General features: G+C 40.8%; 1 protein-coding gene across 2 annotated transcripts in view; it reads right to left on the bottom strand.

Moving 5' to 3' along the window:
• The window catches only part of LOC140476847 (laminin subunit alpha-3-like), a 364,783-nt gene that overhangs the window by 76,621 nt on the left and 261,174 nt on the right, over positions 1 to 26,988 (bottom strand). For both annotated transcript variants that reach the window (XM_072569677.1, XM_072569678.1), the window contains exons 42-52: positions 24,798 to 24,911; positions 18,299 to 18,417; positions 18,111 to 18,191; positions 16,436 to 16,557; positions 12,771 to 12,821; positions 11,119 to 11,270; positions 9,755 to 9,865; positions 8,882 to 8,993; positions 5,974 to 6,123; positions 3,201 to 3,397; positions 79 to 195 (exon numbers count right to left, since the gene is read on the bottom strand). In XM_072569677.1, the coding sequence (XP_072425778.1) occupies positions 79 to 195; positions 3,201 to 3,397; positions 5,974 to 6,123; positions 8,882 to 8,993; positions 9,755 to 9,865; positions 11,119 to 11,270; positions 12,771 to 12,821; positions 16,436 to 16,557; positions 18,111 to 18,191; positions 18,299 to 18,417; positions 24,798 to 24,911 (1,326 nt within the window). The remainder of the gene's footprint in view (positions 1 to 78; positions 196 to 3,200; positions 3,398 to 5,973; positions 6,124 to 8,881; positions 8,994 to 9,754; positions 9,866 to 11,118; positions 11,271 to 12,770; positions 12,822 to 16,435; positions 16,558 to 18,110; positions 18,192 to 18,298; positions 18,418 to 24,797; positions 24,912 to 26,988) is intronic.

The following is a 26,988-nucleotide window of genomic DNA, read 5'->3' as shown; positions in this document are numbered from 1 at the left end:
GAATAATCAAATATGAACATGAGTGTGGAGTCTACTCAGATATCATATCAAAATATGGTGATGAATGCTTTCTCTTACCTCCTGGCTCTTATCCAACATCCGGAGCATGTTGTTCAGATTATTAAGGGTGACATCTGCCATTTGAAGCAAACTTGCAACTTCCGCCTGCTTAATATTTAATTTACCATGTTTATTCTGTGAAGAGAATTGTATATTGACTTTCTGTACCATGGTACATGTCCATATATGAAGACTCTTTATTCACACAATAGAAACAGATCTTTTCTAACATTTCCAGAAATGGTCTTTGGCCACTACTGGTGCTCCAAGTGGACTTCCCCTTCCTTTCGTTTCTGTGGAGAAACTTCTTGTGACCTCTACTTGTTCCATCAGCCTTACTGCGCTCCTCCTTTGTGCATCCTCCCCACTGGTGACTGTGCCAACATCTGCCTGGGCTCAGAATATTGGAAGTCTCTCTTTCAACCTCCGCCTCTCTCTCCTCCTTTAAGATGCTTTTTATAGCCTAACTCGAAAACTTGTTGACAAGTACAGCATAGAAGGAGACTCTTTGGTCAATTGTTTCTGCACCGATCAACAATGATCTGAATATATTAATCTCATTTTCCAGCACTTGGCCTTTAGCCCTGAAGGTTATGATAATGTAAGTGAATATCTAAATTCTGATTAAATGTTACAAGTGTTTATGACTCAACCACCCTCTGGAGCACAGAATTCCAGCCGTCCATCACCCTCTGGGTGAAAATATTTGTGCCAAATTCCACTCTATTTAACTCTGATCAGCTTCAAAATATTGTCATTAGAAACTTATGTTGTACAGACCAATTACTTTAGATTTGTACAGCGATTATCAACCAACAACTTTCTACATATATGGTGCCTTCAATATAAAACACTGGAGTATCTCCAATTTTGAATTGCTCCATCACTGGTAGCCACACCTCAACTACCTAAGCTCTAGAACTCCTTCCCCAAATTTCTCTACCTCATTTTCCTCTCTTAGGCTGCTCCATAAAACCTATAGCTCTTTAATGAAGCTTTTGGTCATGTGCTCAAAGGTTAAACAGGTTGGGGCTTTACTCATCTGAGTTTAGAATGAATTGATCTCATTGAAAAATATAGGATTCTTAAGGGCTTGACAGGACAAGAGCTGAGAGTATACTCCCCCTCACAGGAGAGTCTAGGTCCAGACAGCCCAGTTTCAAAGTAAAGGGATAAGGTGAGATGAGGAGGAATTTCCTCTCTCTGAGGGTTGTGAGTCTTTGGAACTCCTTGCCGCAGAGAACTGTGGGGCTGGAGTGCTTAGGTGTATTTAAATACTTAGGTAGATAGCGTCTTGGTCATTAGGGGAACCGAGGGTTAAGGGGAAAGAGTAGTAGAGCGGATATAACGAATGTTGGATCAGCCGTGATCCTATTGTATGACTGAGGTGAAGGGCTGAGTGGACTACTCCTTTACCTATTTCTTATGTTACCTAATATCTCCTCAAATAACTCCATGTCATATTGTTTGATAATACCTTGTGAAGTGCTTAGGGATGTTTAATAAATGTTTATTGTTGTGAAGGGAAGGTGAATTATCCCAGAAGTGATGGATAAGTGGGATTTACTCTGGGTTCAGATATAGACACACTGAGTTTTGGATAAGCTAAAGTTCAGAGAGTGTGGAAATAGAGGAATAATGAAACAATGACTTGCATTTAGATAAAATCTCTAAATTGGGAAATCTCTAATCATATAGATTAGTTCTACTGAAAGTTGAGGCTACTAATTTTTCTGTTTAACAATGATATTTACTCAAGTGACTTCAAATGTTACAGTGTGTTAAAAAAATATAGTTGGTGTTCAGTACATTTTTTTGGCCAAGAGATGTCACTGGTGTGTTTTGAACAGAGATGTTTTAAATGGTTTGCTTTAGCTGAAATCAAATCTTTCTCATGCGCTGTAAAATTTGTTCAATACAATGCTGTTTTCACAGGAATAGAAGAACGGGAGGAGGTCATTTAACTAAGTTCTGAAGAGGTGTCACTGTACCTGAGATGTTAACTCTGTTTCTCTCTCCTCAGATACTCCCAGACCTGCTGAGTTTCTCCAGCATGAGATCAGGGTACTTTCTATATGGTATAAAGTTAAATACAGTGGATGTCCAAAGACTTGTGAGTTCAGATCTTTAAACTGCCACAAACAGGGTGCAGCAAATAATCAAGACTATCTACTTGAATGCTGGCTTTTATATCTGGAGGATTGGTGTATAAGGATGCTGCAGCTATGCTGCAGTTATACAAACCTCTGGTTAGACCCCATTGAGAGCACTGTGAGCAGATGTGAGCAGCACACCTTAGGAAGGATCTATTGGCCAGTGAGGGAGTACAAAGTAGGTTTACAAGAATGATACCTGGACTTCAGAGGTTAAGTTATGAGGAGAGATTACACAAATTAAGTCTGTTTTATTTTGAATTTAGAAGGCTAAGGGGTGATCTGATCAATTTATTTCCATTAGCTGGGGATTCTACAACTTTGGGGTATAGTCTGCGAATTAGGGTCAGGAGAGATGGTAGTAGTACTTCGACACTGAAAGCGTGGTAGATGTTTGGTACTCACTTCCACAAATGGCAGTGGATATAGGATCAAATGTTAATTTTAAATCTGAGATAAATTAAATAGATAAAGATGTTAAGAAACATGAGCCAAGGCAGGTATATAGTGTTCGATCACAGATCAGCTGCAATCTCATTGAATGGTAAAGCAGGCTTGAAGGACTGAATAATATACTTCTATTTCTATGTCCTATTTTTTGTTGGAGGACATTTAACCCCGGGAGCCCTAGAATGAGATCATGACTGAGAGAAATGTCTTCCTGAAACTTTGTTGTGAATCAGCTTTCACCAAACTTCCAGGCAGCATATTCCACATTACAGCCATTCAGTGTGTTAAGAATATTGTCACATCTCTCTTCTGGCTCTTGTGTCAGTTATTCTAAATTTATATCCTCTGGCTGCTGAGACTCCTACCACTGACAACAGTTTCCCTTTATTTTCTTTATCAAAATTTGTCATAATTCCCTCAAAGTTCTTTCTAATTAAAAGGAAATCATTTTAAATGTTGAACTATTATGAATATTGATGTTGCAAAGAAATAAAATTCAACCATTAAGTAATGCAATTAATAATATTTAACAATCACCTTAATATTGTCCAGTGAAATAGAATTAATTCCGTTGAGGTTTTCAGCTTTTTGAGTAAGATTGGCTGCTTCAGTTATCGCGTCTTGAAGATCCATTAACTTAGTCTGATATAAACTTAGTGCATCCATTATATTACTTGCAAGTTGTTTGTTCTCTTCAATATTTTTTACAAATCCATTCTTAATACGGTCAAGCACTAACAGATAACAAATAAGAAATAGGAGAGTAACAGTAACAAAATTACATTTTTGATTTTAAAAAATCCTGTGTCACAGATTATACTGAAGAATTTTGGAATCAGTCAAGGCCATTTAGACCCTTGAGCCTGTTCTTCCATCCAATGAGAAAAAGACCAATACCTAGGATTGGATTTTCCTGATTTCAACTGGGGCTGGAATACATACAATCTGGGAGAGCAAAACAGCTGCAGCATTACAGAGTTAGATTTCCGACTTTGTATCTGATCTTGATGATACTTCTGATGGCAGGGAGATAGTGATTTTGCCAATCAATCTGTTCAGATATGCTATGACACACTTTTGGAATAGGTGGGACATCGACCTGCACCTTCTGGCTGACAGATAAGGACATAACCACTTCACTACAAAAGTCTCTCTGATGACAGGGAGTAGTGATGGTCTCTGAACTAGCTTAAACCAGCAAAAGGCCAAATAACATTGTTTAGGACTTACTAAAAGCTAGTCCCTTGATATCACCTTTTGAACATTTTTGGAGGATGCTAACATTCAGCAGTTGCCTGTGCTGCATGCAAGTAAAGGCCAGGTCAGGGGCAGATCATGGAGGCAGAAAGAGTTAAAAATATTCAAGCTTTTCATAGAAAATTAAAATTTCTGCAGCCAATATTAAGTAAGGGTGGTGTCTGTATTAATAAGTTTACCAGTTCAGGAAGTTGCCATCTTTCTGGCATAAAATGGGCATCAGAACAGGGAACATGGCTATTCAGACCCGACTTGAGTCGGCCACAGTTGGAGGCAACAGTTGAAAGGCTACAGTTGGAGATGGGTGCTCTACCCCCGGCAACTGAGGTGACTGGAGATGGAGAGCAGCAGTCGGCAGAGGAATGGTAGATTGCCAACTTCAGGAGATCAGATGAGAGGGGCAAGGGACATGAAGGAGAAGGAGAAGTTACTCTGAATACAAGATGGGCAGGAGTGATGGAATCTGTAGTTATTTGTGAACTGTTGCTAAGTCATCTACAACTTTCTAGGCAGATGGTCACGGACATCTGTGTCCTCGTCAACTGTGAACATCAGTGGCTGTGATAGGGGGTGGCAAATTGTATATCATCCAGATGACAGATGCCCTCTTTACAAATGCTGAACAACACATCAGAGTAACAATAGAAGGGACATTGCAGGCTCCCAGGGCACTGGTCCAATGTCTGATGCATTCACATTGTGCTCTCCAATACCCTCCTATATCCTCAATCACTGTGATTCTTCTGTGCTGTCCATAATATGGACCTTCTGCATGGACCTTAAGGGTGATGATGCGCTGGGAGCTGACAGTTCATTGGGAACAGGAGGTGGGGAGCAGAAATTGGAGGCAGAGGGAGATGACACTGAACAGAAAGGTGACACTGCTCCAACAGAAGATAACTTTCTCTGCCACCTCATTGGAAAAGGATCTGTCCATCTCCCTCCTCTATTGTCAGTCATTTGGCTTGCCGTGACAACCTGCTTCCCCGTGACACAATGGCACAGCTTGATACAAACTCCCTCCTTTAGGACAACATTCAACCTAAATCCAAATCCAAAACCCATCCCCATTCTTGCTCCCAAATTCTAATCTGATTTAATTGGATAAGAAACACTTGCGCCTGTGTCAATTAAGAGATCATCCCTGGAAAGGTTATTACAAAAGAAGACAGTCTGGCTTTATTAGATTAGATTACTTACAGTGTGGAAACAGGCCCTTCGGCCCAACAAGTCCACACCGCCCCGCCGAAGCGTAACCCACCCATACCCCTACATCTACATTTACCCCTTACCTAACACTATGGGCAATTTAGCATGGCCAATTCACCTGGCCTGCACATCTTTGGACTGTGGGAGGAAACCGGAGCACCCGGAGGAAACCCACGCAGACACGGGGAGAACGTGCAAATTCCACACAGTCAGTCGCCTGAGGCGGGAATTGAACCCGGGTCTCAGGCGCTGTGAGGGAGCAGTGCTAACCACTGTGCCACCGTGCCGCCCACAAGCTTCCTCATATGCTCTCAACATATCCTGTGCTCCTTTTTTTCTTAAAAGCTTCACCTTAAATGTAGCCATGCAATTCAGCCACTCACTGTAATAGCAAATTTCACATTCTTACCACATTTAGGATAAAGAAATTTAAGTCAAATTCTTTATTGCATTTTTAAGTGACTCATTATCTTAATGGCCCTTGAATAAAATAAGTTGCATTCTAAACCAAGAATCTGAACGGAAATTAAATTGTACTTGTCATCACATCAACAATAAATTATAGTATCAGTTACAGTAATAAGAAAAGTAATCCTGCTGATAAGACAATTCATTATTTTTCTGAAATTTTAAGTGAGAATTTAATCAAAACCTACACAGATTGAAAATCCTGTCAGCTAGCTTCCCTTTAGAGGCACCAATGCTACTCATCTTAATCATCTCCTGTCGCAGCAAGTTTCACAATTTACTTTATTCACCTTCAGCACTTTGGAATCAAACAGCTGGATCTACATGTCTGTTGAAAGCCAATGAAAAGTGTTTTTCCTAAGGCGACAATACTTACATATCTTTGACTCTTGATTCTCCCTGTCAGCCACTCTTCTCTCCTCATCAAAGTTACGGTTTCTCATTTCATTGAGCATCCGTTCTACCTCATCTAACTTGGGTGCAGTGCCAGATGAGGAATCAAGGGTGTTCATGGTCTTCAACATTTCTGAAATACAATTGCAGAAACAAAGTCCTTCCGAGTTTCTCCTGACAAGGATGTTTCATTATTATAATATGATGCATATTGTCAGCAACTGTAAAACCTGCTCTCTTCTCCATCCTTGATTTTCACTGCTTTACCGCTGTGTCTTCAGACCCTTGGGCTCTTTTTCCTCCCTAATTTCCCTCCAAACGCCTCATAACTACTTAAAACAAATTTTGTCTAAGCTTTTGAGCACAAATCTCCTTGTGTGGCTCAATGTGAATTTCTTGTCATCTAATGCTCCTGTCAAACACCTTTGACTGCTATACTATTTTAAAAGGTGCTATATAAATGCAAGATTGTTAAGGTGAAACTCAGCAATGATAGAGCGGATTTTTAACATAAATTTATGTATATCTAAAAATGACTTGGATACTGGAATATTGATGGATTAGATTGCCCCAGGAAAAGATGCCAAAGATTCAGTGGGCTGGAGAGCCTCCTTGCTGCCATAACTCACTCTATGGGCATGAGTTTTTGAATGGTGGGGTTTCCTGCTCCAGCACACAAAGAATCTATGAGATTTGCTCATTTGCTCTGCAGTACTTAACACTTACCTCAGGATGAAGCTTTTGCTCATATCTGGGACAAAGTTCTACCTTGGAGAAGTGTTGGCTCTCTAAAATCACAGCTCTACAAATGTTGGTCATTGTCAATAACACCCACATCCCATGAAAAGATAGACAAAAATATACATAGCTGTAAAGTGCTTTGGGATATTCTAAGTGTGTAATATCTGCTTTAGAAAGGAGTATACTTAAGAGGGAAATCAGGAGGGCAAAACGGGGACATGAGATAGCGTTGGCAAATACAATTAAGGAGAATCCAAAGGGTTTTTACAAATATATTAAGGACAAAAGGGTAACTAGGGAGAGAATAGGGCCCCTCAAAGATCAGCAAGGCAGCCTTTGTGTGGAGCCACAGAAAATGGGGGAGATATTAAATGAATATTTTGCATCAGTATTTACTGTGGAAAAGGATATGGAAAATATAGACTGTAGGGAAATAGATGGTGACATTTTTAAAAATGTCCATATTACAGAGGAGGAAGTGCTGGATGCCTTGAAACGGTTAAAGGTGAATAAATCCCCAGGACCTGATCAGGTGTACCCGAGAACTCTGTGGGAAGCTAGAGAAGTGATTGCTGGGCCTCTTGCTGAGATATTTGTATCATCAATAGTCACAGGTGAGGTGCCAGAAGACTGAAGGTTGGCTAACGTGGTGCCACTGTTTAAGAAGGGCGGTAAAGACAAGCCAGGGAACTATAGACTGGTGAGCCTGACCTCGGTGGTGGGCAAGTTGTTGGAGGGAATCTTGAGGGACAGGATGTCCATGTATTTGGAAAGGCAAAGACTGATTTGGGATAGTCAACTTGGCTTTGTGCATGGGAAATCATGTCTCAAACTTGATTGATTTTTTTGATGAAGTAACAAAGAAGATTGATGAGGGAAGAGCAGTAGATGTGATCTATGTGGACTTCAGGAAGGCGTTCGACAAGGTTTCCCATGGGAGACTGATTAGCAAGGTTAGATCTCATGGAATACAGGGAGAACTAGCCATTTGGATACAGAACTGGCTCAAAGGTAGAAGACAAAGGGTGGTGGTGGAGGGTTGTTTTTCAGACTGGAGGCCTGTGACCAGTGGAATGCCACAAGGATCGGTGCTGGGTCCTCTACTTTTAGTCATTTACATTAATGATTTTGATGTGAGCATAAGAGGTACAGTTAGTAAGTTTGCAAATGACACCAAAATTGGAGGTGTAGTGGACAACGAAGAGGGTTACCTCAGATTACAACAGGATCTGGATCAGATGGGCCAATGGGCTGAAAAGTGGCAGATGGAGTTTAATTCAGATAAATGCGAGGTGCTGTATTTTGGGAAAGCAAATCTTAGCAGGACTTATACACTTAATGGTAAGGTCCTAGGGAGTGTTGCTGAACAAAGAGACCTTGGAGTGCAGGTTCATAGCTCCTTGAAAGTGGAGTCACGGGTAGATAGGATAGTGAAGAAGGCGTTTGGTATACTTTCCTTTATTGGTCAGAGTATTGAGTACAGGAGTTGGGAGGTCATGTTGCGGCTGTACAGGACATTGGTTAGGCCATTGTTGGAATATTGCATGCAATTCTGGTCTCCTTCCTATCGGAAAGATGTTGTGAAACTTGAAAGGGTTCAGAAAAGATTTACAAGGATGTTGCCAGGGTTGGAGGATTTGAGCTACAGGGAGAGGCTGAACAGGCTGGGGCTGTTTTCCCTGGAGCGTCAGAGGCTGAGGGGTGACCTTATAGAAGTTTACAAAATTATGAGGGGCATGGATATGATAAATAGACAAAGTCTTTTCCCTGGGGTCGGGGAGTCTCGAACTAGAGGGCATAGGTTTAGGGTGAGAGGGGAAAGATATAAAAGAGACCTAAGGGGCAGCTTTTTCATGCAGAGGGTGGTATGTGTATGGAATGAGCTGCCAGAGGATGTGGTGGAGGCTGGTACAATTGCAACATTTAAGAGGCCTTTGGATGGGTATATGAATAGGAAGGGTTTGGAGGAATATGGGCCGGGTGCTGGCAGGTGGGACTAGATTGGGTTGGGATATCTGGTCAGCATGGATGGGTTGGACTGAAGGGTCTGTTTCCATGCTGTACATCTCAATGACTCTAAATGGAGGTCTTTTTGTTTAAAGGCTGTATTACAATATCAGCTACTTTATTTAGTGTAAAAGCGAGCTCACCCAAGATCTGCAACAACACGTTTTCTATATTTGTCACCATGTCTTGTGCACGTTGATGGGTCACATTGATTGAAGAGAGTAACAGTTGAGTAGTTCGAGAATCTTTTTCCACCTTAAAATAAAACATTTTCAGACTTCAGCACATCTGAAGTTTACACAGATAGTTTGAGTGATAACTTCTCATGTTCCGTGCTGTACATCTCCATGACTCTATGACACAACACAGAAGGTGGCCATTTTGCATATTTTCTGGATTAGTGTTGCTGGAAGAGCACAGCAGTTCAGGCAGCATCCAAGTAGCTTCGAAATCGACGTCGATTTCGAAGCTACTTGGATGCTGCCTGAACTGCTGTGCTCTTCCAGCAACACTAATCCAGAATCTGGTTTCCAGCATCTGCAGTCATTGTTTTTACCTCGTTGATTTTGCACATTTTGCCTATGTCAGCTCTATAAAAAGAATACTTGGGTATGTTTCAGTTTCTCACTCTTCCAGTCCTGCAAATTTTCTTTTCCAAGTTCTTTTGTCTAGTTCCCTCATGAAAGTTATCATTTTTCTGCTACACATTCAGACCAAGCTTTCCAACTGTACCCATGTGCAAACAAACTTCCACTCTGAGATTTTTGACAACTATCTGAATTCTATGTCTCCTGGTATCAACACTCTTGCCACTGGAAATCATTTACTGATCTTAACAAAACTCTGTATCATTTTGAGCATGCTTATTTAATCTCCCTTTAAGTTTCTCTGTTCTAAGGAGAATAATCACAGATCCTCTAATCTCTCCAGTGGTATCAATCTGGTAAATCCTTCCGTAGTAACTCAGAGGCTTTAACATTTGTTAATTTTTTGAAATTGTTACAAATATTACTTACCTTTTCCTCAAGCGCAAGAACATCTTGAACGAGATTCATGTTGTCATTTTCCAAGTCATCAGTCCTTTTTACGTGCCGCTCCACAGTGGCCTGATACACCTTTAACTGATTCTAAAATGGGAAACAATTTATATGATTGAATTTGTAATTTAAATGTATTATTTTTGGCTGCACTTATCACCAATGTTATTCTATTTGGTGATGCAGAGACTGTTGACACACTAAGACACAGGTTCACAGGATATGTCACTGCAAAGTGACAACACAGAAGCTGTGGGAACAACAATGGTCTGACCCATATAATCACACAGTTTGGAACTACACTCCAACAGTCTCCCAGGGTAGATTTTGTCCCTAGTTTGCAGATGATAAGAGGGTCTTTTCTGTGCTGTAGATCTGTCTGACTCGAGGGATAGGAAAATCAGTGTGAACAATGCAACTACAACCCCAGGCATGCAACCGATCAACCTGGGGCTGCTTTTTTGGAGAGAAATATTACTGATTGTTTTGACTGTTTCAAAACTGCCTTCCTCATTTCCTAACATTGGGTCAACAATGCCTCATGGCACACTGGATGTAGTTCACACACAGTAAACTTTACCTCCCAGAAAGGCACTTTAATGGACAGCAAATCTACAGTCAAATCAGCTCCAATTAAATCAGAATTCTGTACATCCCCTGAACTGGGAATTCTCCCATTTAACAATGTATCTGCACAAGTGTATATGATATTGATCACATGCATGTAGATGCACTCTGCACTCTGCACTCTGTTGTTAGTAACTGATTTATTTAGACCCATTTGCACAAGCCATTTTGATGACCACTTTTGTGTTCAGGCCTATTACTGTGACTTTTCTTTTAATCAGTCTGCTTAAACAATGCATAATTCATTTCCAAGCTAGCAAGGAATATTATGTTAAAATAAACTGATACACCTATAATAAATTAACTGTATTTTCTAACTTAAAACCTGAACATTTGAGTGTAACTGACATCCAGTTTATTTTCATACCTTGTACTCCCATGCAGACATACATTTCACACCCCCATACATACGCACATGACAGGTCTACAGACTTACACCAATGTGAGATCAACCAATTGACTGACGCAGTATACTCAAGGGAGAGAATCCTGTTCCTATTTCGTATGATCTGATGGTCATGTTTTCCTTCAGCATCTTATTTCACTAAATTGAGATGTTAAATCTTACACTGGTATATTATTGTTTTCAACCATTTAAAAAAATAACTGGTCTGAGCAAGGAAACTCAAACTTTACTTGGGGCCAGTCTGTAAGGTTTTGGGGACGACATAGAAGTGATAGAATTTGACTTTGGAAAAGCCTTGTCTTGGATTTACCTCAGTGTTTTTTATGGACTTGTCTAAGTTGTTCATGCGATGCTGTGTAGCAGTGCTTGTGTTTGCATTTTGAAGCTGGAGTTTGATCTTATGCAGATCGGAATCCATTTTGTTCAAGTCGAGCAACAGAGCTTCAACGCAACTGTCACAGGCTGGAGAATAAACAAATGAATTATCATTGATTCTGTGTACTGGTTGCAGAGAAACTGAACACAAAATGAGAACTTTTAAAATACCAAAGAGGATGAGTACAACGAAGTGTACATTTAATGCAAAGCACTCTACTCCCCCCCGCCTCCTTAACAAACTCTCATCTCCCTCACCCTCTTTGGTATGGTTACCTTAGCACCCTTAACTTGAAAGTTCATTCTGACAATATTTGCCAGCTGGTGTTGAATTAATACATGAGAATGGCACCTTCTGCACCTTATTTTAATACTGATATGAATTTGTTTATTTTAACAGGTGTTGCCCAACAACAGACCTTGGAAATGGACAGGAAAGAAATGAAGTTGCCATATGGTCTGTGAAAACAGAAGCTTGACAAACCAGGCTGATACACTGCAGGACAAGGGAAGCCCATTTAGTCCACTGTGACAATGCTGGCTTTCAGATAAAATTTACTCACTCCAGTTACTTTCCATGTAAAGTTGAAATTATTTTCAAATGTGAAAAGGCTAGGCTAACAGTTGCAGCGCAAATCAAAGGGAGGGTCACATAGTCGGAGGGTCAGTGCTCATGGAGGGCTTCTTTTTTACTTATTCACAGGATATGGCATCTCTGGCTAGATCAGCATTTATTCACCATCACTAATTGCCCAGAGGGCAGGTTAGAGTGGGTCTTGAATCATATGTAGGTAAAGATGAGAAATGTTCTTCCTAAAGGACATTAGTGAACCAGATGGATTTTCTAACAATCAACAATGGATTTCATGGTTATCATTAGACTCTCAATTCCAGATGCTTCACTGAATTCAAATTCCACCATCTGCCATGGTGGGATTCAAACCCAGGTCCCAGAATATTGGCTGAGTGGATTAATAGTCCACCAATAAAACTACCAGGCCATTGCCTCACTGGAAGGTCATTAGAGGAAGGGCTACATTTTTCTCCTACTTATCGATTACCCTTTAGCAAATTAAAATTCTGCTTCAATCAGATTCTGAACATTCCATTTGGAAAATTAATCTCACAACCTTTTTTCTTCTTTTGATGATCATATACACTACCCCTTAACTTAACTACAATCCTCTATAGATTTGAACACTTAAATCAGATTTACTCTTAATCTTATTTGTTTTTGAGATGAGCACACATTTCTCTTGTTTCTCCTCTTAACCAAAGACTCTCATTCCTTTTCTCACCCTGTGCTGTAACATTTGTAGAATGATTGAATGAAATAGCATGAAAGGAGACTTTTCAGCCCATCTTATCAATGTTGGTTCTTTGGAAGAACAATCACAATTCCCTGTCCTGCAGATTTCTATTTGTATCCACCTCTCGTTTTGGTGCTGCATTCCATCATAACTTGACATAGGTAAAAGATATTCATTTTTGTTCTTATTAATGCAGCACAGTAACAATTCAGGAAGCATTTTTCCTTTCCATGATATAATATAGCTGCAGAACAGATCTGCAGAATCTTTCACTTACTGTCACACTTCTCATCAGAACTAGTATCCTTGGGTTCTTCATTTGTGCAGTCTATGTAAAAGAAAAGCACAAATAAATTAATTCACCAAAACAAAGGAATTTCAAAACTTCGATTGTACATATAGTCAAATGAAGAACAGCCTAAAAGTAGGATGCTGGGTGTGCAAGAAAGTGGATCAGCCATGATCCTACTGAATGGCTGAGCAGGTATGAGGAGCCGAACTGTCTACTCCTGTTCCTATTTCTTCTGATCTTATCATCACAGGCAATTGCAGCAAGTGCTGAAGATTGTTAACCTTAACTTACCCATGAAGGTCCTACCTTCTCTTTCCCCCTCACCTGAGATGTGGTGACACTCAGGTTAATCTCACCATCAATCTTCCTTCTCTAATGAGAGAACAGTCTATGATCCTCTGGGCCTTTGGTAACTTTATGCTAAGCCACTGAATTTACAATTAATTTATATATTCATAACAGTGAGTTATTAACAAGCAGTTAATTTCCAGCAAGATCCAGCACCACAAACATTTTTAAAAAAGTAACATGATTTTTAATCTGGGTATGCAAAGCAAGAACTGACAGCAGCAAGTCACATTGCAAACCAAGATGAAAAACTGACTTGATCAGCATCCTTGCTGATGCAGTGAAAATAATCAGTGACTTCAAATACAGAGGAACTTTGATTATCTGAAGGACATGAGTGGGCAGTATTTCGCTCGGTTAATCAAATTCTGGATAATCGAATGCCGGACCCTCCGACAGTGCGGCACTCCCTCAGCACTGGATATTGTAGGTTGGCCTTCATAGCGAGAGGATCGAATACAGGAATAAGGATATGGGGCGGCAAGGTGGCTCAGTGGTCAGCACTGCTGCCTCACAGCGCCAGGGACCCGGGTTCACTTCCACCCTCGGGTGACTGTCTGTGTGGAGTTTGCACACCCTCCCCATGTCTGCGTGGGTTTCCTCCAGGTACTCTGGTTTCCTCCCACGGTCCAAAGATGTGCAGGTTACATGAATTGGCCAAACTAAATTGCCCATAGTGTTCAGGGATGTGTGCGTTAGGTGCATTAGTCAGCGTTAAATATAGGTGGGGGAGTGGGTTACTCTTTGGAGGGGTCAGTGTGGACATGTTGAGCCAAAGGGTCTGTTTCCACACTGTAGAGATTCTATGATATCTTGCTGGAAGGCATTGTGAGGCTAGACCTGGAATATTGTGTGCAGTTTTGGTCTCCTTATCTGTGGAAAGATGGATGTTCTTGTTACAAAGGGAGTACAGTAAGGATTTACCAAATTGATTCCAAGGATGGCAGGACTTACATATGAAAAGAAATTGACTTGGTTAGGATTATATTCATTGGAGTATAGAAGAATTAGAGGGGAATCTCATGGAACCTACAAAATTCTAACAGAACTAGACAGGTGAGATGCAGGAAGGATGTTTCTGATAGTGGGGGAGAGTCCAGAATCAGGACTGAGATGAGAAGTAATTAGGGGAGGCAATGGCCTAGTGGTATTCTTGCTTGACTGTTAATACAGAGACCCAGATAATGTTCTGGGGCCCCAGGTTTGAGTCCCGTCATGGCAGATAGTAGAATTTGAATTCGATAAATATCTTGAATTATAAATCTAATGAAGACCATGAATCCACTGTTGGAAAAACCTATCTGGTTCACTAATGTTCTTTAGGGCAGGAAACAATCATCCTTACCTTGTCTGGCTTATCTGTGACTCCAGACCCACAGCAATGTGGTTGACTCTTAACTGCCCTCTGGGCAATAAACCCTGCCTAGTTAGCGACATCCTCATTCCAGTGAATGAATAAAGGGAATTTTTCACCCAGAATGGTGAGTCTGTGCAATTCACTACCACAGAAAGTAGTTGAGGCCGAAACATTGTGTTTTCAAGGAGTTAGATATAACTCTTGCAGCTAAGGGGATCAAGGGAAATGGGGAGAGCGGGATTAGGCTTTTGAGCTCAATGATCAGTCGTGATCAGATTGAATGATGGAGCAGACTCGAGGGATTGAATGCCTACTCACGCTCTATCTTCCATGTATCTATGTTTTCTAAGGCAGAATCTAACTATGATGGAGGTAGTTCAGAGAAAGTATGCTATACTAAACCGGAATGGTTGTCTTATGTCTAAGTGTCGGACAGGTGAGGCTTGTATTCATTGAAATTTAGAAGAGTAAACATTGATTGAAATATATAAAACCCTGAGGGGTCTTAACAATATTGATGAGGTTAAGGTGTCATATCATAGAATCCCTACAGTGTGATAGCAGGCCATTCAACCCATCAAGTCCATACTAACCTTCTGAAGAGCAGTTCACCCGGACCCACCCCTATCCCTTTAAGTTTGCAATTTCTATGGCAAATCCACCTAACCTGCATATCTTTGGACTGCAGGAGGAAACCCACACAGACATGAAGAGAATGTGCAAACTCCCCACAGACAGTCACCCAAAGGTGGAACTGAACCTGAGTCCCTGGCGGTATGAGGGAGCAGTGCTAACCACTGAGCCACCGGGCCACTTTTGGCGGACTTGTTTTTATTAGGTGATAGGCATAGAGTTAAAGAGCAGGGAGGTTTTGCTGGAACTGTATAAAGTATTGGCTAGGCTATAGCTAGAGTAATGTGTGCAATTCTGGAACCCACATGATAGAAGGGATGTAATAGCACTGGAGAGGGTGCAGAGGAGATTTACCAGGATGTTGTCTGGACTGGCGATTTCAGTTATGAAGAAAGATTGGGTAGATTGGGGTTGTTTTCCTTGGAGTAGATGAGATTGAGGGAGGCATGATTGAGATGTATTAAATTATGAGGGTCATAGACAGGGTAGACAGGAAAAAACATTTTCCCTTGGTGGAGAGATCAATGACCAAGATTAGATGTAGGAGTTTGGAGGAGATCTGAGGAAAGATATTTTTCACCCAGAGGGTGGTGGGGATCTGGATCTCACTGCCTATAAAGGTTTAGAGGCAGAAACTCTAACATTCAACAATATTGCAATGCCAAGACATACAAGGCTTTGTGCCAAATATTAATTGGATTACAATGATGAAGTGGTTAGTTTTGACCGGTGCAGTCTTGATTGGCTAAATGTTTTTTTTCTGTGCTGGTCATGTTTATGACTATGTCCAGAAATGTTTCATCCTGTGAGTGATTTTGATCGAGGGGGTCACTGTTTAAACTCAGGGGTCAGCCATTAAAACAGAGATGAGGTGAAGTTTTTCTCTCTCTCAGCAGATAGAGAACCTTTCGGACTCTCTTCTTGAAAATACAGGAAAAGCAAAACATTTTAAAGGCAGAGGTGCATAGATTCTAGTTAAGCAAAGATGGAAGGTTATCAGGGATACACAGGAAGGATTTAAGGCTACAAGCAGATGGGTCTGGAGTCATACGTGGACCAAAGCACATAGTAGACTTCCATCCCTGAAGGACATCTGTGATCCAGGTGGACGTTTGTAATAATTATCATAAACACCAATGGTATAACATTTTAGTTTGACTCAATTCTGATTTTACCATTTGACATGGTGAGATTGGTACCCACAACAACAGAACATTAGCCTGAGATTCTGAATTGCTAGCTCAGTGACAATACCACTGCGTCCTTTAATTTAGATTGAGATTTTCTCTGTCATGTAGGCTCATACTGTTACCTTGGCAGTTGCTGCATTGGCCGGTCAATGGGTCACAACTTGTAGAACTTGAATGTCCACACTGACAAGGTCTACATTCACTTCCTATCTCCAAAGGGTTTCCAAAATAACCTGGAGCGCACCTGCAGATTTAATTAATATAAATTTGAATATATGTTTGTACAATCAGAAGATGCTGAAAGGGAAAGCACTCAGCAGGTCGGGCAGTATCTCTAAGAGAGAAATGGCGAACATTCCAAGTCCAATATGGATTTTTCTTGCAAAACTCCTTCTCTTAGCTAGATTGGACTCCAAACATTACCTTTGTTTCTCTGTTCATAGATGCTGCTAGACTGTTGATTTTCTCCAGCGCTTGTTTTTATTAGATCACTACCATCCACAGTGCTTTGCATTTATTTTAGAGATAACCAGAGTTAGCATTTTAGGTTTTTAATGAATGTCAATGGGAGGTCATTGACCTGAAATACTGTGATTATTTTTAGCCTGACTCACTATGCAGGAAGTCCATGAGATTGGCTTCACTCCCTCTAAATATTAACTTCAATTTGGAGTTACATCAAGCTGGATATATAACCAGTATGGTCGGTGAACCTGTCGGGTTTCCTCTGGGAAAGTCCTGTTTACCTTTACTCACTGTGATTTTCTGTTTGCAGATACAGACTTAACTGTTGGATGTTTTTCAGACATTACCACTATTATTTATAATTTCCAATACCCCTTAGTAGTCAGCCTTCATTTTGATGTTCCAAAGAGGTGTTGCTTTTCTTGATTTAATACTTTTCCAAAATGCCTAGGTTCATCAATACATAATCATTCTGGACTTTATTCTATCCTCCACACCAGCAGGTCAGTGTTACAGCTGTTGGCCACTTTGTGGAAGGGATCAGAATTTCAAAGCATCCTCAAAGGTTCCTCCATCTTCAGGTACCCTCATATCCTACTTGCCTCAACAGTGCCTAATATTCCCATGCAGCGGGCTCCACTCATGGTAACTCCCAATTACAAGATTCGACCACACTCTTTAAATACCTTAGAGTGAATTAAACTGACATCTTGACAAGACCACTTCCAGGTTCCTGACTTGGGAGTGAACTGTCAGGATCATCACCTAGCTGGAAAAACAAAGCACCATACGAGACTGCATAAATTGGATGGATTCCTCTACTCTAGTTGGCAGTGGGCGTGGAGTTGGGAAGGGTTAGAGCTAGGGTTAGGGTATAACCCTATCACATTTCTGGTGTTTTGGTGGTACACCCGAATTCTGCCACCTTCCTGCCTCTCCCAGAGTTAGACAACCATGGGCAATGTCTCCATCCCACCACCAACTGAGGCCCTTAAGTCGTGAATTAACAATCACATAAAGATCTGATTCCATGATGCCTTATTTATCACGTGCGCCTATCACCATTTAGATGCTTAGGAACACCAATGCCAGCTGAAAGTTTTCATCATACTGACTGGGAACTATAATTACCGTTCCTTCACTGTTGTTGTATCAAAGTTCCAGAATCCCACCCAAAGTGCACTGTGGATGTGCCAACATAGCAAGAACTATGACAAATCAAGTCAGCAGCTCGCCATCATCTTCTTAATAGCAAATAGGAGCAGGCAATCAATGCTGAATCAATAGCCAGAGATGCCTACATCCCATGAAAAAGTTTTCAAAAGAACTAACCTCTCACATCTTGATCCGGTATAGCCCGGTTTACACATACACTGAAAGGCACCATTAATCTCGCCACATCGTGTGGCAAAGCTGTAGACAAAAGCAATTGAAGACTATCAATAAACCAAACTGAGATTTGAATAACAGAACATTGACTCGTTAATTTAAGCACAGCATTTCAAGCTCGTGAACCTTACCTGTTGGAGGGTTGTGTGTATGGACAAGGACAGGAACTGCAGGTACCTTGGGCAGCATTTCCAAAGAAACCTGATTTACATCGTTCACAGTGATCTCCTTCTGTGTTATGTTTACAATCCTGGTACAGAAAAGCACAATGAATTATTTATTTAGACATATATGTATGGTCAAACAGCTCACTGCATAGTTTACTATTCAAATTGAAAACTCTGAAGTGAGCAGGAAATAACAAGACTTTTACAAAGCATATAAACTAGTGAAATGAACATACACATGTCCGGCAACTTAAATGCTCAGATGAAATGGCACATTTCTGAAAAGGAATGAGGTTAAGGTAATATAATCCACATGACACATTTCTAAGTGAGTGCCGGACCAGAGGGACCTGGAGATGTGTATCCACAAATCATTGAAGGTGACAGAACAAGGCAGTATGGTTATTAAAGGCATATGGAATTATTGACTTTATAAACAGATTCATAGAATGGGTACAGCACAGAAGTAGACAGTTCAGCCCATTGTGTTCATGTTGGTTTACTTCATGGACAGTGGCAATTCAAGAAGTCAGCTCACAGTCAATCTTCTCAGAGGGCAATTAGGGTTGGGCAATAAATACTGGCCTAACCAGAAATCTTGTGAATGAATTAGTTTAAAAACTCAGCTAGTCCCACTTCCCCATTTCTTCCCTGCAGTCCTACAATTTATTCTGTTTAGGTAATTATTCAATTTTCTTTTGGAAGCCCTGATTGAATCTGCCTCCACTGCACCTTCTAGAAGTGCATTGAACTCATTGTAGAATATTAGTTATCCTCCTCTGGGTCTTTGCCAGTGACTTTAACAGATATCATTTGGTTCTTAGTGCTCACAGGAAGAGTTTCTCACTGTCCACTCTGTCCAAATACTTCATGATACCCAAAGGCATTGGGTATAAAAGTAAGGAGGTTAAGCCAAATCTTTATAAACTACAGCCTACTCCTCAGCTGACAGGGAAAGTTGGACTAATTTGATAACTCAAAGAGCCAGCATTGGTACCTTGGGCTGAATGGCCTTCCTCTGCACTGTAAGGTTCTATGTTAGCATTTGAGATTCCAATTTGTGAAATAAAACAGCATATAAAGCAACACTGGAAAATGTATTTTTTAAAATTACAATTCTACAAACAGAATGCCAAATAAAGCAAATAACTGGAATAAGATCTAAGTACTTCGGCTACACCACCAAGACTCCACCTCGTAAGGTCTCAGCTAGCACATGTCCCCACCCATCTTTGGCCTGATTCCTATCCTCAGGCAGAATAGACATGCTGTAATTGATATGTTGGAGTCCAGCAGAAACAGCTGGATTAAAAACTAAAATAAGGTTTCAAAACTGTGCCCCATTGATACAATAATTACATTTAAAAAAATAATACCTCAATTCATGGCAACCTTTTACTTTTTTCCTGAGGTTGTGACACTTAACTTTTAAACAAACTTAATTAATAATTAATGTGGTAAGATATGTTTATAGTTGTCAACTAAAATTCGCAATTCAGTCAGTTGGCCTTGAGATATCACACTGCAAGGCATAAAAGCTGAAAATCGACAATAAATATTTTTGAAGTTACTTTTTTTTGTACTGAGGTCCAACTTTAACATGTCTGTCATACAGTGAATAATATTCTAAGGAAATCTCCTAGAATTTAACTGAATGTATTAAGTTGCACAGAAACAGTTAATTGGCTTCAGGGCATTGCAAGAGACTTTTATAGTTTCTGTACTTTCTGTGCATATCTTGCTGTAACCTCAGCTAATCTAACCCTACCTTGGACAATAAATCTTAATCCACCAGTGAATTACACTGAGTTACTGTTCCAAACAAGTTTACTTCACTGTTGTACTGCCTGATTACAGCAAAACAGTTAAGAGTGCATTGGAGAGAGACTATAAAGAATCTATAAAACAAATCAAAATCACTTAAAATTAATATTTTATTTCATTAAACATTTCAATTTGCTGTGTTTTAAAGAATAATACATGACAGGAGGAGACTTATTGGCCCATTGTGGCTGTTCTGGCAGCTGACTTGTCCAACTTGTCCCATCCTTCCCATAGTAGTCCGACATCAAACAGCTGTCAGACTCTTGATAGAAGACTCAGTGTTTGTCCTGACTTAACATGATGGGTGGTGCATTTCTGCTAAACAAAACCTCTTCTTTCTGATCCATGAATTCTGATCTCCTGACTCTCACTTGCCTGATGGCCACACCCATTTTTTTTTCCTCTTTACTCTCCTTTCTATTATTACCATAACAGTTTGTTAAGGCTCACTACTGGGATCACCACTTGACATGAGATTGTCACCTAGTTTCACTGAACAGCCTTTAAACCCAAGGGCTCAAACAATGATTATTCTTTTGTTTTTGATATAAGAACAGTGCTAAGAAATATAGATGGATAAAAACTACAAATGAGAATAGGTCATTTGGCTAAACCCCCAAACCCAATCTCTGGAATACTCCCAGTGCCATGCTTGAGTGAAAGGAGGAATAGTAGGATAGGACAGATGAATGCATGGCTGAGGAGCTGGTGCTGGTTGCAGGATTTCAGATCTTTGGATCATTGTGATCTCTTTTGGGGCAAATGTGACCTGTACAGGAAAGACAGGTTGCACCTGATTTGGAGGGTTCCAATTTCCTAGTGGAAACATTACTTGGGAAGGTTGAAACTAGTCTGGCGGGGTGGGAGGTTGGAGCATCATGCAGTGGTAAGACAAAACAGAAAGTTGAGGCTGGTACAGAATTTAAAGAGAGCAAGTTAAATAGACCAGGCTGGCAAGAGCATAGCAGAAAACAAGGAATGACTGATGAATCAAACTGAATTTATTTCAATGCAAGAGGCCTGATAGTTAAGGTGGATGAACTCAGGGCACAGATGGGAACATGAGACTGGGATCTAGATTAGAGTGGTGCTGGAAAAGCACAGCAGTTCAGGCAGTTCCTCTATTCCTGTTGAAGGGCTTTTGCCTGAAACGTCAATTTTCCAGCTCCTTGGATGCTGCCTGAACTGCTGTGCTTTTCCAGCACCATTCTAATCTAGAATCTGGTTTCCAGCATCTGCAGTCCTTGTTTTTACCTACATGAGACTGGGGTGTCATAGCTATCACAGAAACATGGCTGAGGGAGGGACAGGACTGACAGCTCAATCTTCCAGGGTATAGACACTACAGGAAGGGCAGAAGGAGAGGCAAGAGAGGAGGGAGTACCGCCATGATGTTTTCCCAAATCAAAAACATCATGGCGGTACTGAGAAAGGATATTCCTGAGGATCATCCTGTGAAGTTTTATTGGTGGAATGGAGAAATAAGAAAGGGGTGATCACTTTGTTGGGATTGTACTGTGGGCCCTCCAGACATCAACTGGAAATAGGTAGGGAGATTACAGAGAGCTGCAAGAATAATAGCATTGTAATAGTAGAGGATTTTAACTTTCCAAACATAGACTGAGAGTGCCAAACTGTTAACAGCTTGGATGGGAAGGAATTTGTTAAGTGTGTTCAAGAAAACTTTTTCAATCGATGTGTAGATTAACCTACTGGAGAAAGGACAAAACCTGATGTCCTCTTGGGAAATAAGACAGGTCAAGTGACTCCAAAAAGTTCCAAAGTGGCAGCTGGAGTTTAATTCAGATAAATGCGAGATGCTGCATTTTGGGAAAGCAAATCTTAGCAGGACTTATACACTTAATGGTAAAGTCCTAGGGAGTGTTGCTGAACAAAGAGACCTTGGAGTGCAGGTTCATAGCTCCTTGAAAGTGGAGTTGCACGTAGATAGGATAGTGAAGGAGGCGTTTGGTATGCTTTCATTTATTGGTCAAAGTATTGAGTACAGGAGTTGGGAGGTCATGTTGCGGCTGTACAGGACATTGGCTAGGCCACTGTTGGAATATTGTGTGCAATTCTGGTCTCCTTCCTATCGGAAAGATGTTGCGAAACTTGAAAGGGTTCAGAAAAGATTTACAAGGATGTTGCCAGGGTTGGAACATCTGAGCTACAGGGAGAGGCTGAACAGGCTGGGGCTGTTTTCCCTGGAGCGTCGGAGGATGAAGGGTGACCTTACAGAGGTTTACAAAATTATGAGGGGCATGGATAGGATAAATAGACAAAGTCTTTTCCCTGGAGTTGGGGAGTCCAGAACTAGAGGGGCATAGGTTTAGGGTGAGAGGGGAAAGATATAAAACAGACCTAAGGGCCAACTTTTTCCACACAGAGGGTGGTACGTGTATGGAATGAGCTGCCAGAGGATGTGGTGGAAGCTGGTACAATTGCAACATTTAAGAGGCATTTGGATGGAGATATGACTATGAAGGGTTTTGAGGGATATGGGCCGGGTGCTGGCAGGTGGGACTAGATTGGGTTGGGATATCTGTCGGCATGAACGGGTTGGACCAAAGGGTCTGTTTCCGTGCTGTACATCTCTATGACTCTAAGTGACTGAGGTGTTAATGGGGGTGCACTTTGGGACCAGTGACTGTAATTCTATTAGTTTTAACGTAATTATCAAAAAGGACAGACCTGGTTCATAAGTTAAAGTTCTAAATTGGGGCAAGGTCAAATTTGATGGTATTAGACAGGAACCTTCAAAAGTTGATTGGGGGAGCCTGCTTGTGGTAAAGGGAAGTCTGTCAATTGAGAAGCTTTCAAAGGCCTTGAGATAATGAGACTTCAGGGATAGCATGTTCCTGTTAGTGTGAAGGGCAAAGCTAGCAGGAGGAAACCTACACAGCATGAGTAGGGCAAAGCGGGTGACTAGAGATATTGAGGCTCTGGTCATGAAATAGAAGGAAGCATATGTCAGGCAGAGACAGCTGGGATAAAGTGAATGCCTTCAGGATTACACTTAAGAGGGAAATCAGGAAGGCAAAAAGGGGACATGACATAGCTTTGGCAGATAAGGTCAAGGAGAATTCTTAAAGTATATTAAGGGCAAAAGAGTAACTAGGGAGAGAATAGGGCCCCTTAAAGATCAATGAGGCCTTTTATGTGTGGAACCATAGGAGATGGGCAGAAGTGGATACTGCAGATGCTGGAGATTAGAGTCAAGATTAGAATGGTGATGAAGGACTTTTGCCTGAAACGTCGATTATCCTGCTCCTCGGATGCTGCCTGACCTACTGTGCTTTTCTAGCACCATACTAATCTTGACTTAGTAGCAGCAGTTTGTACCATCTACAAGGTGTACCACAGAAATTTTCAAAAGTACCTACCAAAGCCATGACCATTTCCATCTAGAAGGAACACCACCCCCTGCAAGTTCCCCTTCAAGCCACTCACCATCCTGACTTTGAAATATATCACTGTTCCTTTAGTTTCACTGGGTCAAAATCCTAGAATTCCCTCCCTAAGGGCGTTGTGAGTCAACACACAGCAGGAGGATTGCAGCAGTTCAAGAAGGCAGCTCACCCCCACCTTCTCAAGGGCAACTAGTGAAGGGCAATAAATGCTGGGCAGCCAGTGATACCCACATCCCATAAAATGAATAAAATAAAGATAAGTAGGAAAGCAACTTGGACGGAGGACACAAGAAGTCTGCAAAACTGATCAATCAGCAAATGGAGTTTAATTTATAATGGTGAGGAAGTTGGAGATATGTTGATAATGTCATTGGACAAATAATCCAGTGTTGGTTTAGCTCAGTTAGCTGGTTTGCAGTGCTATCAAACTGCCATAAAGCCAAGACAAATGTCATTTGACAAAGGAGCAGCACTCTGAAAGCTTGTGATTTCAGATATTGGACTATAATCTGGTATCATGTAACTTTTGACTTTTATTCAAACACGGACAAAAAAGTTGCATTCCAGAGGTCGGTTGAGAGTGACTGCTTTTGGGATCATGGCAGCATTCTAATGAGCACAATCAAGGAGCCCTAAAAAAACTGAAATCAATGGGGAACAAGGGAAAACCTCAGCTGGTTAGAGTCATACCTAGTACCAGCATTCCCTATAAATTTTCTTTCCGGCTGTGTGAGTCTCCAAGGTCCACATACAGCAGCAACGTCTGGAACTGGAAGTCAATGCCTCGAATGGTGAGCCATAGTCAAGTCATCAGATCAGCCATGTTCTTATTGAATGTTGCAGTAGTCTCAGGACTAAACGACTTACTCCTGCTCCAATTCATGTATTCTTATGTTTCCACTTGCTAGTGAGGCCATGACTACTGACCATCAATATGAGACAATTCACTAAGAAATTTAATAGGGAATCAAGAGAAATTTGTTTACCTAGAGAGTATGAATGTGGAACTCATCAACATAAGGTATAGTTGTGACAAATAGCATAATTACATTTATGGAAGGTGATAAACACAGGAGGGAGAAAGGGATAAAAGATAAGGCAATTGGGATAGATTAAAAATGATGTGTGGAGGAGAAGTGGAGTTGTTGGGCTAAATGTCATATTTGTGTGTTGTGAACACTCTGTAGCTTTTTGCAGAGCACATAAAAATACCATATCCAGATACTTACAATACATCTTCCAGATCGGTCTGCACATTGTTTTGAATGTCCATGACAGCGACAAGGTACACAGCGCCCCGAGAAGAAGCCATTCCAATCTCTGTAGTATCCAATGGCACATTTCTATTTAAGATAAACATTGAGAAAAGTGTAAGCCAACATTTACTTTGTGGTAGAGGGCAGGAGGATATAGAGACTCAGTGACCCAAATCACCAGAAGTAGTGATGCAAGTTAATAAGGAGATTAAAATAAAGCACAGGGGATATGCTTCTGGAAGGATGGAATTGAAGCAAAAGATGTTATTTTAAAAACTTTTTTGGAACTTAGGTTAGACCACGCTTAGATTACTATGCAAGATTCTGGTCTCCATATTATGGCAAGGATATGTAGGCACTGGAAATGACTCACAAGTTTACCAGAACTAAGAGACTAAAATGACAGCAAAGATTGACAGACTGTGGCTCATTTCTCTGCAAAAGAATAGGCTGAAGTTTAATCAAATAGAGGACTTGGAAAGGAGAGATGTAGAGAAGTTTGCATTTGTAAGCAAGAGCAAAATTGGAGGTGGTAAATAAATAATACTTACTAAAATACTCTATAGGAAATTCAGGCAAAACTTCTTTACCTGGGGAATGGTAATATTATAGAAGACACCAGCACATGGATTGGTTGAGACAAATAGCATGTATGTATTTAAAAGGAAGCTGTATAGACACACAAGGGAGAAAAGAATAGGATATGCTGATAGGGTGAGGTGAGGTAGCATTGGAGGAGTCTCACATGGACAATAACACCAATATTGACAAATCAGCAATATAGTTTCAAGTGAGGGTAGTCCACAAAATTCCCTATAAGCCACACTGCATCCCATCTTGAAACCATGTAACTGTTCCTTCACTGTCTTTGGATCAAAAACTCTAGAACTCCCTACCCAGTAGCACTGTGTGCATCCCTCCACAATAAGGGCTATGGTGGTTCAAGAAGGCAGCTCACCCCCACCCTCTCTGAGGTAGTTAGGGGTGGGCAATGACTGCTGGCCTAGCCAATGAAGCCCAAATCCCACAACTGAATAAAAATACCAAGTTGGGCCAAATGGCCTGTTTCTGTTCTCTAATTACTACATAGGAAACAAATGTATATTCCAAAAACTCAAAGGAGAAAAGTGAAAATAAGATCAACTAGATACAAGGCCATCAACACAAATCAACTTAAGTAATATTGGGCTCCATTTTCAGGAAGAACATTGAGACTCAAGGGAATACAGAGTAGGGTCACTAAGACATTGTCTGTTATAAGGAAATACAAATCTTAAAAAAATATTTAAAATGGTTTCTTATTAGCTGATAAGACAGATATATTTAAAATTATTGAAGGATAGGACAGGCTAGGTAGAAACAACATATTTCATGTAAATGAGAGGTCTCGAATGCAAGGCCATAGGCTAGCTCAGACTCAGTGAGTAGCATTCTTATCTTTGAGTCAGAAGGTCATAGGTTTAATCTCCACTCCAGAGACTAGACCATATTATTTAGGTAAATACTCCAGTGGTATACTGAGAGCATGCTGGATAGAGTGGACATGGAGAAGACATATCCACTAGTAGGACCTGGGCGTACAGCTTCAAGGTGAAGGGATGACTCTTTAGAACTCAGATGGGGAGGAACTTCCTCAGTCAGAGGGTGGTGACTCTGGAATTCATTCCCACAGAGGACTGTGCAGACCAAGCCATTGAGTGTATTTAAGGTAGAGATACAACAGTTCTTGATTAGTAAGGGAATCAGGGGTCATAAGGAGAAGGTGGGAGAGTGGGATTGAGAAACATATCAGTCATGATCGAATGATGGTGCAGACTCAATGGGCTGAATGGCCTAATTCTGCTACTACATCTTGTGGTCTTAATGCTTCTCTGCTCATGGTGCTATTTTTCAGATAAAATAAGAAATGGTGGTCTATCCTGTCAGGTGGATATAAAATATTCCATTGCTACAATTCTGATGAAGAACACAGGAGTTCTCTTCAGTGTCCTGGTCACAATCATCACCAAAACAAGATTATAGGATCATTTAACTCTGTGATGGTTCCTGGGATCTTGAAAGAAGGCAGCCCATTTTCCTTATACTACAACAGTAACTACTCTGTAGAAAATAAAGAACTGTAGATGCTGGAGATCTAAAATAAACAAAAACAGATATTGCTGGA

Source organism: Chiloscyllium punctatum, chromosome 5 (genome assembly GCF_047496795.1).
Source record: "Chiloscyllium punctatum isolate Juve2018m chromosome 5, sChiPun1.3, whole genome shotgun sequence".
Classification (NCBI taxonomy): Eukaryota; Metazoa; Chordata; class Chondrichthyes; order Orectolobiformes; family Hemiscylliidae; genus Chiloscyllium; species Chiloscyllium punctatum.
The sequence above is the reverse complement of the archived record's forward strand: the minus strand, read 5'-3'. Positions and strand labels throughout refer to the sequence as shown.